Raw genomic sequence first — 13373 nt, forward strand, 5'->3', positions numbered from 1 at the left:
GTGACTGCATATGTTTGGTTGACCACAAAATGCAGATGAATAAGGAAAAAAAATACTAGGGTGTAAAGACAGCTAGAAGATATAGAAAAATGCTGTAAAAGTGTCCAATACCACCTTCACAATAAATGGGCTCAGCAAACATGCAGCTCAGCCCTCAGCCTAGAGGTCATTAAATCAGACAACAGGAGTCCCTGTAAAAGCTGATGATGGTGACCCAGCTTCAGCCTTGCATCACTGCCCTACAATCTCACCATCCGGGAAGTTTTAAATGAATTCTAACTCAAGAATTAGTGGCAGCTAGGAAATGAGAAGACCAAGATCCATACTTAAGCCCTGACATCTTTCCTGGAATCTAGGCATAGTGTACTCAATGCCTGTGCTTCCAACTTCATGTCTCACCTGTGCGATGCAGCCAAGGCAGGGGGTGTGTACGGACATTGTGGTATGTGTGGCTCCAGGATGAAGGGCAGGGCAAGGATCTTTGAATGGAAATTCAAGAGCTGAGTAAATCTGATGTGATGATTAATTGGCTAAGAGGACAAAGGAGGGAAAGAAATGGGTCTGTTTTCTTCATACCTAGATTATTTAGCCCTCTGGTCTCTCTTTATCAGAGAAATTATATCTGGGGGATGGGCAACCAAAGAGAGTGTCATGTAAATATGTGAGTCTGAATCTTGTGAATGCAGCCCTGCTTTCACATCAATATATATGGACACACAAAATCACAAGCTTAGGCAGCATTCTCGTGCCATTTCACAAGGTCCCACACACTCTGATTTCCCTCTGCCCCTGACACTTCCAACCACCATTTTGGCTGAAATCCCCTATGGAGATTATTGGTCCCAGTATGGATCATAGAACTATCACAGAAGATTACGTAGGAAATATTAAATAGGAATAATGAGCTAGAGAGGGGCAGGATGCCTTATTCAAGAGTGACAGCTATAGTAGGCACTGGGATGGAAAGAGGCATCCTGGCATAACAGTTCACATTAGAAAGCTCTCCTTCCTGCCTTTCTCCAAGGCAGTTTCATAGGTCCCTGGGTGCAGTGGCTGATGCTCGCAATTGCACGAAAAACTGTATCTTTAGGTTGGGGACACAACTGTGATATCTCCAGATGATCTATCTGGTTCTACTCTCTATTTCAGTTAGCAAACAGGACACACTCGTGCCCCAGCGTGTCATGAGCGCTTCTCTCCATGTGAATTCTGGTTTTGGTTCTCTTCTGTTTCCTTCTCATCAGCATCCCTCCCCTACTGTCCTCTTCCCATATTTTTCACTCGATCTCCCTACTCTCTGAAATTCTCAAATATCGCTGGTTAATGCATAAGAAAAGTGAGAAGACACAGGTGGAGGCAGATCAGAAAAGCGTGTGTGGCAGAGAGTGTGGAGTAGAGATGTGTCAAAGCTCAGCATGGTCTCTGGACAAAATTTAACTCTACTTGCTTATGGGTATTGTATATTGCTGGTGATTAAAATTCACATCTTGTCCTTTCACATACCTTTACTTCTCCTTAGAGAATATATTTGCAAACAATTATCTCTCAATGACCTCATCAAATCATTTATTATGACTGAATCATCTTGACAGCTACCACTACTAATTCCACATCATCTCACCTGAGTCTACCAACAGCTGCATAGGACTCCTGAAGCAATTCCAGGATCTTACTAAACATGAGCCAGGAAATCTTCCATCCATAGCAGGCTACAAGAGACTTGGTCCTTCATCTATGTCTTGTTATTCTTCATCAAAACTTAAGTTTCAGTCCTTATGAGTAAGTAGTGATGGACTCAGGAACTTGAAACACTCATACAAAATGCCCTTGCCCCCCCCATTTACTTTCCTTCAATAATAATCTTCCCATCTTGAAAAGAAACCATATCTGAGGCTCCCGTCCAATCCAACTGACCCTGCGTTATTAACATCGCCTGTGTGTTGTCACACAGCCAATGAATCTGCAGGAAATAGTACTAGAGAAATTCAAAGGTTCTTAGGCAGAGAAAACTATGTAAACATCTCTAGCTCTTACTTTTGCCATGGAAATGGTTCTATGTCTATGCCCCTCAGCCAGTCCCACAGACCAGACATTATTAAACTACACAGAAGTGAGAAGGAGTCCTTTGAACCAAGCTGATACTAACCCATCTCCTGCTTTGCTATTTCCCAGGGCCCTACAATCTTCACATCTCAGGTGCTCTTTTGTGGAGTCTAACTCAAATGTTTCTGCTGCCATTCATCTACAGCATAAATACGATCCCAGCTGTTCCATCTCTTCAGGTTTCATAGACACTAGAGCAAAGCAGTGAGATCTTCCACACACACTCTTCTTTAGCCTGACCATGCAGTACACGAACCACAGCCATCAGAACCCGAGCTCCTTTCTACTTATGGGAATTCCTGGCCTGGAGTCGTCCCACTTTTGGATTGCATTTCCTTTCTGCTCCATGTACGCCTTGGCAGTGCTTGGCAACGTGGCAGTTCTGCTGGTGGTGCACTCTGAGCCTTCGCTGCACCAGCCCATGTACCTGTTCCTATGCATGCTGTCCACCATTGACCTGGTGCTCTGCACCTCCACTGTGCCCAAGCTCCTCGCACTCTTTTGGGCGAATGCTGCTGAGATTGCCTTTGGGGCCTGTGCTGCCCAGATGTTCTTTATCCATGGCTTCTCAGCCGTAGAATCTGGTATCCTGCTGTCAATGGCCTTTGACCGCTACTTGGCTATCTGTCGGCCACTGCACTATGGGTCATTGCTGTCCCCAGAGTCAGTGAGCAAGTTAGGGGCTGCTGCTCTGCTTCGTGGCTTGGGGCTCATGACCCCACTTACTTGCCTACTGGCGAGGCTGAGCTACTGTGGCCGAGTGGTGGCACACTCCTACTGTGAGCACATGGCTGTGGTGAAGCTGGCTTGTGGAGGCACACAACCAAACAATATATATGGTATCACAGCAGCCACACTCGTCGTAGGAACTGACTCCATTTGTATTGCCATATCCTATGCACTCATCCTCCGGGCTGTGTTGGGCCTCTCCTCCAAAGAGGCCAGGGCTAAGACCTTTGGCACTTGTGGCTCCCACCTAGGTGTCATCCTTCTCTTCTACACACCTGGGCTCTTCTCGTTCTATACGCAGCGCTTTGGCCAGCATGTACCCAGGCATGTCCACATCCTCCTGGCTGACCTCTACCTGGTTGTGCCACCCATGCTCAACCCCATCATCTATGGGATGAAAACCAAGCAGATCAGAGATGGAGCATTCCGACTACTGAAGAGGGGTCCCGCTCCATCATAATGCTTCAACTACACCCCCGGACCCTATGCCATTTTTCTCCAGCCCTTGAGAAATGTTTACATGACTGCCAACATGCTGGAAGGCAAAAACCCACACTCAATGATATCCTTACTTTAGAATGGAGATCTAGCACGTGTTGGAGGAGAAACCATCTGATGCTTGCTACTTGTGGTGGAGATAAAGTCACAATGCTCAGGAACATTACCTAAAGGGAGATACAGCTTCCAAACTAATAGTGGCTTCCTTGGAAATGCCACTGTCTAACATCTCTCCTCTCTTCCAAAGGATGTTGATTAAATGAGATAAATGTGGTTACTGACATGATAAGAACAATAGTTCCCACCCACAGGTTGCTATGTGCACTAGCTAATTCCTTTTTATTGATGACAAATATTACATTTTGAAAATGCACCACAGCTTGACTATCTGGTCTTAGACACCTGGATATTTTCCACTTTGGGCTGTTAGGAAATAAAGCTGCTGTATTTCTTAACCTACAAGTACAATTGCTAGGACAGAAGGGAGGTGTATGTTTAACAGAACCTGCTGAGTGGCTTTGTTCAACATAGTTGTACCATGTTACAGTCTCATCAGTGATGTCAAGCAGTTCCCAGTTGTTCCTCTCCTGCCCATCCTTGATAGTGTCATTCTTTATTTTAATCACTCCAGTGAGCATAAGCTAGAAGAAATTCATTGCAAAGTTGCTTTGCATTTTCCTTGTAACTAATTATGCTAAACAACCTCTCTCATATTTACAATTTATGTATATTCCTTTTATGAAATTTTCAGTCTTTTGCCAATATTTAGAGTTTCTTACTTGGTATTATCTGTATTGTCTGTTTGTTCTGCATCCAAGTTATCTGTCAAGTATACATACTAAAAATATTTGCCTAATTTGTGATTTGCTTTGTTTTCTTAATGATAACTTTTACTTAAAATGCAAGTTATAGTAAGCTTCACATCACTTTATTCATGGTTTATTTCATTTCATATACTTACTTTTTATTTTAGATGTATGGCTCAACATAAATACCAACTATTATGGCATAAAGTAGAACTCAGGTTTCATTTTCTCTGTGTGGATATCCATCTGATCCAGCAATTTGTTGGAAATTCTTCCTCTGTCACATTGAGTTTCACTGAACTTTGTCAAATTGGTCCTATCGCAGGTATAGAGGTAAGAGGATGTATTGCAGGAGTCAGTTCTCTTCTTCCACATGTGGGTTCTGCAGATCAAACTCTGATCATCAGGTTTGATGGTAAATAGCTGATCCATCTTGTCTGCCCTACTTTTTAGATACTTTTAAATTATTAAATTTAAAAGAATTTTTAAAATTCTTTATCTATAAAGTGTTCAATGTTAAGAAAATATTTCAGAAATAGTTCCTGTGTGACTTCTCTCATTTTCCCTCTTAAAAGTCTACTTAAATACATGGTGTCAAATTCTGCTTTTTACATTTGTACAGTATTTGGGGTTTTTAATGAGTGTATACTATTTGTGCAAAATAAGAAGCTATTGAATGCCATACTGAATTGGAACATTCAGTAGTCTTTATGTTGTGAGGCTTTCGTACATGTATACAATGTGATTTGATCATATTTACCCCCAACAGCCATACATTTTCCATCCTTTTCTTCCAGTCTCCTTCTTATTCCCTAATAGATACTCTGCTACCTCATACATTCAGTTTTTAATAAACCTAGTTTTAGTCAGATTTTCTATTTTCAGTGTATTTCAATTGATTCCAAACTTCCTCTCCCTAACTCACTCTTCTACTTCTGCCTTAAGAATAAGGTAAAAAACAGGTCAGCAGTCTAGACCCAGGGAGGAGGAATGAACTGGATCTTGAAGAGAACAGTAAGGCACTCCGTTGGGATGGAATTTCATGATTCCCAGGCAATGAGAAACTATTCTCTTTTGTCATAAAAAGATGGTGCTTCTTACAAGACTGAAAAGTCCAGAAACAGAAGCGAATCCAACAGTTTTAGGCCCATGCATCCAAGTGTCTCATCTCCTTTGGAAGGCACCGTACTCTCAACAATCAGAACATCTGACACAGGCGTCCTGTTGCATCAACACACTCGACTGTCTTTAGATCTCTGTCATCCCTAACATGTAGATTCTAGACCTCACTCTCAGCAATCTGTCATCCAACTATAGGAAAGTGAGATCTACTTCAAAGCTTTCATTGAAGACTTCTAGCTTTTGCATTGTGTTTTAAAAGCATTGTAAACCCATTATTTCAGAGTGCCATCAAAATCAGCAAGCCCACACTGTGATCCCTAAAACTGCCATGTCCTCCAAACATCCAAGCATTTTCCCCATTTGTTCCCTCCACCTTTACTTCATTCTAACAAAAAAAACCAGAGCGTCTTTAGTACCAGGACATAAGTGTGACAGATGTTATCACTACTCTGCTTGCCAGCAGCAATGCGGTCCCTCTTACTCTCAAACTACATCAAATGACCAGATTGTACCCCAAGAATTTCCTTTCAAAGGCTATATATTATATCCACTGTCTTTGTTTCTCTAGAAAACACAGCCTGAGGTAAAAAACAAATGTGCAAACTTTGTATTGGATAGTGTGACGTTTTCCCAGGAGTGAAGAAGAAAAGGATGCTCTCCTATGGACTCTGAGGAGCTCCTACATTGTGACACAAATGGAGTTATCCTCATCGTCTATTGGTTAGCATCTATCATGAAGTCATTCCTTTGTACTTCAAGTTCGCAAACGTCAGCAGCAGTGGTAGAATGGAGCCTGCAAGAGATTAGAAGACAAGCTGTGTGTGCTGCAGAGGTTAGAGCCAGAGAAGAGCCTTCTCCCTCGGGGGAGTCCAGAAGATGGTGAGTGAATCCCAGATGATGGACAGTGAGTTATTTATATTGTTGGAGTTTAATTTTGCTTTCACCTGATTGTGACTGTGCCCTGGTTCTTCTCTCTTACAGTAAGAAAGTACTTAATTTCTTCTTTATTTTACAGGATCCAACAGTTGAGAGACAGAGATTTTAGATTTTAAAAGAAACTTTGGCTGGGTGGTAGTGATACACACCTTTAGTCCCAGCACTCGGGAGGCAGAGGCAAGTGGATCTCTGAGTTCAGGTCCAGCTTGGTCTACAAATCAAGTTCGAGGACAGCCATGGCTATTTCAAAAAACCAAAAGAGAGACAGAGAGTCTTTGTATTTTTAAATAGACTGAATTTTAAAATGTTTGAATGTGTAAAGACTTTGGGACTTTGAAAGTTTATAAAATGTTTTATAGTGTGACATTTATATTGATGGGTGATCTTGTGATCAACAAGAAAGGAAAGGTTGTGGCTTAACAGTCATTTGTTTGTGTGTCAAGTTAACAAGGGGTCAATTGTGCTGGCTAACATAACAAGGCCTCAGTCCTTAGCACAACTGACTCCAAGATGGAAGTACCATACAGAGCATAAAACCCAGCAGGTAGACAGCACCACCTGCCAAAATGAAAACAAAGACCTAAGGCATCAAGTCCACAGTTCTGGGAAAGTCTCTAAATGTGCTAATCTTGCTTTTTTACTTCTGTAGTTCCAATTCTGGATAAGTATTCTTGTTAACTGAAATATGTCAACCCAGAATATGGTTTTTGTGCTAAAAAGTTCAGCCTGAGAGAGGCCTGGGGCTACACTGGGATCCCGAACACCCAGTGTAGTCCCTATTGGCTAATGAAGACTTTCTATTGACTTCAGTCCATTTCCAAGTAGTTTCTGGCGGATACTATATAACCGGTCTTATGTCAACTTGACACAAGGCGTAGTCATGTCAGAGGAGGGAGCTTCAGTTGAGAAAATGCCTCCATAACATCAGGCTGTAGGCAAGACTGTAGGGCATTTTCTTAATTAGTGATTGATGAGGAGGGCCCAGCCCATTGTGGATGGGGCCATCTCTGGACTGGTGGTCCTGGGTTCTATAAGAAAGCAGGCTGAGCAAGCCATGAAGAGTAAGCCAGTAAGCAGCACTCCTCCATGACCTCTGCATCAGCTTCTGCCTCCAGGTTCCTGTCCTGCTTGAGTTCTTATCCTGACTTCCTTCAGTAATGAGCAGGGTTGTGGAAGTGTAAACCAAATAAACTCTTTCCTCCTCAAGTTGCTTTTGGTCGTGGTGTTTCCTTGCAGCAATAATAACCCTAACTAAACACTATGCTGTTATTTTTACTGTCTAAGCCGACTAATGCAGGTGTGCAACAATGCATGCAAAGGCATGAGATATGGAGACATCATGACAGATGATGGAATGATACCAGAGCCTGGTAGCAGGCCCTGCAGCCAGAAGCAAGCATGCATTCAGCAGCAAGAGCAACTTTACTTTCAACTCCAAGAGTAGTGGGGGCACCCCCTGGGAGCCTCTGGCTGCCCAGCTAGCCGTGAAGGCCTATGTGTGGATTGAGGTTAGCACCATCTGAATCTGGCACAGTGAGGAAACAGCCAAAGACTCTGAAAGTAAAAGACACGGGGAGGTGATAGGGTAAAATGAGAGATTATCTGCTGTCTTGGAAAAAAACTGAAGAATGTTTTATAGAGTGAAGAGAGTCACTGTTAAATGCTGATGTCAAACAATGAATGGAAACATTTTAAATGTTTTTTAAAATTAATATAATTAAATAATTCCCCCTTCTTTTCCTCCCTCCAAGCCCTCCCACGTACCAGGCCCCTCACTCAAACTCCTGGCCTCTTTTTCTTGAACTGTCGATAGATATTCCTAAACACATAACTACAACCTGCCCAGTCCATATGATGATACTTGTATGTACAGGTTTTCAGGGAAGATGCTTTGCCCCACTTTAGCTTTCTTGGACAAGTCATTCAATGGAGTGAATGGAGCCAAAAGCCTGATCTGAACCCAAGAGAGAATATCCAGGGAAGAATTGGTGGTGATGAGTAGACAGCATTTCTAGTTTCCCCATCTTTATTGAATAAAAGTCCCATGCCCGGTGTGGGTCATAAGGAAAACTGCGTTCTCACAGGAGGGAAGTCAAAGCCATGAAGTGAACAAGGCCTCTACCTCTGAGTTGCCGTGTGTACCAAACCATCTTCTTTAAGGGCCAAGAAGTGTGTTTGTGCTAACCATATAGCATGTTTCTGTATGGAGACAGGAGAGTGTCTGGGTACTATTTGTTTTCTAATACAATTAGCTTGGAGATCCATTAGGATCCTCGTGGTTGTATAATCCAACTGGGAAGGTACAGAAATCCCTCTCTCAACCCAACCCATAATAAATCAGGCCCTTTGGAAATATAATCTTGAATGTGTGGGCTTGTTACACTCTAGATAGATGAAGATGACTTAAGCAGTTCCCCCGGTGAAACGGCTTTACAAGCCTACCCATCCTCCTGGGACATAAGTACTTCAGTCAGGTGGGCAAGGTTCATATCTTCTCCAAAGGGACAAGAAGATGATACAAATTAAAATGGATTTATAAAGAGGTATGACCCCAAAGGAAAAAATGAGAGCCTGAAAAATGGAAGCTGCCAAGCTATAAAACATCTTTCATAGTTTCATGCATGAAGCCAGCTGGCTATCAAGCATAATGACTGCTTAGAAACTGCGTTTCAGAGATGAAAACTAAGCCTTAAGGCCAGGCATGGTGACATAATCTGTAATTCCAGCATTCAAGATATTGAGGCAGAAAGATCATTAATTTGCGGCCAACCTGAGCTACATAATGAGACCCTATAACAATAAAGAAAGAAAGAGGAGGAAGCTGAGAAAGGGAAGGAGATGGAGGAGGAAGAGGGGAAATAAAGGAGGAGGGATGGGAGAAGAAAATTAAGCTTTACATCTTTACAAGTGACACCTGACAGGGTTGGCAGTTTGGGAGATACAGAAATTTAGTCTAGGCTAGGCACAATGCCTTCTTAAAGGACAAAATCTTGGAATATACCATTAAATGTAGATTTGCCCCTCATACAGGCTTAAAGCAAGGCTTTAACTCTGTGCCTATTGATTTCAAATGCCTGATCACAAAAATCTAAAGTCTTGGGGAAATGTTTTTCCATTCAATAGCATGTTAAGTCTTGATACACCAACAAATGTAGAACAAGTTGAGAAAGACAAGATGTTGCTCAATGGAAAATTCTACCTCTGAAGAAGGGCAACAGTATATTATAATCAATGCCTTATAAGTACCTACAAAAGACATGAAGAAATATAGAAGGGGCAATATAAGTAGGGCCCTGCGTGAAAATCATCTATAAACCTTTCAAAATAGGAGCCTAGGTACCAAGGAGATAGTTCAGTAAATAAAATGCTTAGAGGAATGACAGCCAATGTTGTCCTCTGCCTACACACACACACACACACACACACACACACACACACACACACATACACACACACACACACACACACACACACACACACACACACACACACACACACATGAGCTTTTTAGGAAAACTATAAACAGCAGTGAGAAAGCAAGTCTGTCCTCCTCCAACTCTAGAGCATAGCAGTTTTCTTCCTCCATAAAAAGAAATATCAATACAAGCTTCCAATGCCAGGCAAGGGTTAAATGCCGTTTTTATAAATGCTTCTAAAGCATAAGTCAGCATTCTATACTTACGTTTAATTGTGCTGTGAGATTGTGTTATGGTTCAGGTGATAGGGAATTAGAAGATTCTCAACTCAGCTCTCAAGCTAAAAGAGGTCTGTTGGGGTTCCTAGAGCTTTGGGAAAGGATAATTAAATTATACATGATCTGGGTGTGCAGACAGCTAGGCAAGGTCACTGTCTCAGATATATGGGGCCCAAGGGATATAAGACATTAAGTTATGTCATTATTACATATTCCCATATTTCCTAATATTCTGCACATAGAGCCCATTTTATCTTCACATCTTTGTGGTGTAAGGGCAACTACAACTTGAATCAATGCTACCTTAAATTGTGTAATGTCAATTATTATAACAAATGTTCCGTCGGTTCAATAGAAGCTACATGATCAGCTGCATTTGCTAGGAATTCAGTCTTTTGCTTATTTATTTAGTGAACAAAAGGCTTGAAGTAGTCTAAACTATGTGAGCAATAGGATTGGATAAGTCAAGAAACTGTCTCTATGGTGTTTAGAGTACAAAGAAAAAAAAAGTTACTAGTCAAATAACCGTTTGGATCTTCAAAGGATCTTCACATCAAAGGATCTTCTGGTGCTGAATTGTGTGCTTTGTACAGTTAAATCTCCACATATCTGCAAGGTAGGTGTTTCCATCTAAGAAAATGGAGACTCAGAAAGGTGATGTAGCTAACTGAAGGCCACACAGTAGTATGGGACAGAACAAATTTTTTGTTGTTGTTGTTTTGGTTTTGGTTTTTTTTTTTTAACAGAGTTTCTCTGTGTCGTTTTGGTGCCTATCTTGGATCTTGCTCTGTAGACCAGGTTGACCTTGAACTCACAGAAATCCACCTGGCTCTGCCTCCCGAGTGCTGGGATTAAAGGCATGCGCCACCGCTGCCTGGCCCAGAACAAGATTTTTTTTTTTTTAGAAAGATTTTTTTAAATTGATTTATTTTGTGTACAGTGTTATGTCTGCACACCAGAAGAGGGCATCAGATCTCATTATAGATGGTTGTGAGCCACCGTGTGGTTGCTGGGAATTGAACTCAGGACCTCTGGAAGAGCAGTCAATGCCCTTAACCTCTGAGCCATCTCTCCAGCCCCCAGAACAAGATTTTTAAACTTGTGTTTTCTACATATCCATGCAGTCTGATTATAACACAGAGTAAGACCAGAAGCATTACATTCATGTGCATGGACATTTTTATTAACACTGAAATCTAAGGCCACTGTATCCTAACACTGTATCCTATCCTAACAATCTCTATCAGGGTAAACTAATAGCAAAGAATTTTTTTTTTTTTTTTTTTTTTTTTGGTTTTTCAAGACAAGGTTTCTCTGTGTAGCTTTGTGCCTTTCCTGGAACTCGCTCTGTAGACCAGGCTGGCCTCGAACTCACAGAGATCCGCCTGCCTCTGCCTCCCGAGTGCTGGGATTAAAGGCGTGCACCACCACAACCCAGCCCATAGCAAAGCATTTTAGAGACCATCTCAGGACTCCTTATTGTGCACAGCTCGGCTATTCTGTAGTTACTTGGCTTGTAAAGCAAAGGAAAGGCGTGTGGGACAGGCTGAGATGTTTGCATAGTGAAAATGAAGCTGTGGATATATAGGATCCTAGATCCCTACCAGCCCGTAATGTTATAACGGCCATGAAACAGCCATGCTGCACTGACTGAGAGTGACCATTGAGAGACATCATCAATGGGGCTGGAGGGATGACTCAGCACCCATGTGGTGGCTGACAACCCTCCAGTTCCAGGAGTCCTGTGCTCTCTTCTGACCTCCATGGGCACCAGGCACACACATGATGCATATCCAAATATGCAGGCAAAAACTCATGCATTATTCCAGGTACCTGGGAGGGGCTGGAGGGAAGAAAGGGAGGGGAGAAAGTAATATAGTTCTATTTCAATTAAAAACATATTTTAAAAAGAATTCATACATATAAAATAAATAAATCTTTAAAAATTAAAAAGAAAAAAGAGAAAGACATTGCCAAGTTCAGAGATGCTGTCGCATAAGCATGAGAGAGTCCAGGATCCCTATAATCCCCAGCTGAGTGTCTGGCATCCAGGCTTTACTCCTTGGATCTAATGAATGGGAATGTTCTAGCCTCTGGGCACTAAAACAATTGTTTGTTTGCTTGTTTGTTAGTTGTTTGTTTCAACTGCCTATGCATGGTTATCATCCTGAATGCCATCAGGTCAGCCTCTAGTTTCTGACAGAGACTGGTAAAACCCTCAGTGAAATGGACTCCCTCCGGGTCCAGAACCTTCTTGTTACTGGGCTAGCAGGTGAAGCAAAAAAGGGGCCAAACCAAATTCACTGATGTGGTCCTCAGCCAGATGGTACGAGATACAATGTGTCAAAATGGAAATTCACAAGCCAGGCCTCCATCTTCTGTATTTCTTTCAGTATTCTTATCTTCCAAGCCGGCACAGAAAAAGCCATTTATTCTGAGCAACGGCTTTTCCAGCCCAAACTTCTTGATGTCTAAAGACAGTGTCTGTGGCCTTCAGACACAGGGCTCACAAAAGCCTCCTTCTACTTACTGACATGCACAGACTTCTGAGTTACACAGGATTCACACTACAGTGTGAATGTGACACAGCAGGGCACACAAGCTTTTCAATCACACATCTTGCCTCGAGATTCATAGTTCCCCATGCTGTCTTCCTGTCCCCAAGTTCCTCATTCTCCCTCTTCTCAGTTCATGAAAACAGCAAATGACCATAATCATTAGGTTCTCGATTGTCTAGGTAGCTATAAAGTCCTACTTAATAGGCCTGTCATGGTTTTTTTCCACCAAGGATATCCATGTTTATTCAAGATAAATTGAATAATTTATATTAAGAGAAATGACAGAAATAGAATGAGAATCCTTCAGTCTCCTGGAAGTTTGGAAGCAGTAATGGAAGAGGTTCCACAGTGTCCTTGGCTCCTCTCCAAGCTGCTGTCTCAGAAGAAGTCTCCTTCTTGTAGTATAAGAGTATAGTATCCCGAATAGCATCCCAAATAGTATCCCCAAGGTCCCTGGCATCATCCTTACCTCGCTGCATTCCAGTTTATATACCAGCTGCCTGCTCCCCTCGTAGGCTTTAGACATTCAGATCTCCCAGTTCTCTGCCCTTCTGAGGACCAGCTGTTAATCTCTTACCCCTGCATCTCTCCTACTCATGGATCCATTGTATGCACTGAGTCCCTACACAGAAAGCACCATTCTTGGTGCTAAAGATACATCAATGAACAAACAGCCCTGAATCCTTTGCCTTTTGGAGACTATAGACTACAGGTCAAGTGCTGTGGAAGTGAAGAAAAGTCTAGCGTTACTTTTGTACCTAAGAAACAAGTGCCTCCCAGAAGTAATTTCCTTAACCCTGACAATACCAAACTTTTTTTATTAAAAGCAAAAGGTACACAGGACAAAGAAAAGAGAAAAGAAAAGAAAAGAAAAGAAAAGAAAAGAAAAGAAAAGAAAAGAAAAGAAAAGAAAAGAAAAGAAAAGAA

At 42.0% G+C, this 13373-nt stretch overlaps 1 protein-coding gene across 1 annotated transcript; it reads left to right on the forward strand.

Annotated features, from left to right (window-relative positions):
* Nucleotides 1-1005: 1005 nt before the first annotated feature.
* LOC128094109 (olfactory receptor 52P1-like) lies at nucleotides 1006-4191 on the forward strand. Its single transcript, XM_052712211.1, has one exon. It carries the CDS (start codon nucleotides 2345-2347, stop codon nucleotides 3290-3292), a length of 948 nt encoding a protein of 315 aa, XP_052568171.1. The 5' UTR covers nucleotides 1006-2344; the 3' UTR covers nucleotides 3293-4191.
* Nucleotides 4192-13373: the final 9182 nt, after the last annotated feature.

This window comes from Peromyscus californicus, unplaced genomic scaffold (genome assembly GCF_007827085.1).
Source record: "Peromyscus californicus insignis strain IS unplaced genomic scaffold, ASM782708v3 Scaffold_4__1_contigs__length_199733344, whole genome shotgun sequence".
In the NCBI taxonomy this organism is placed as follows: domain Eukaryota; kingdom Metazoa; phylum Chordata; class Mammalia; order Rodentia; family Cricetidae; genus Peromyscus; species Peromyscus californicus.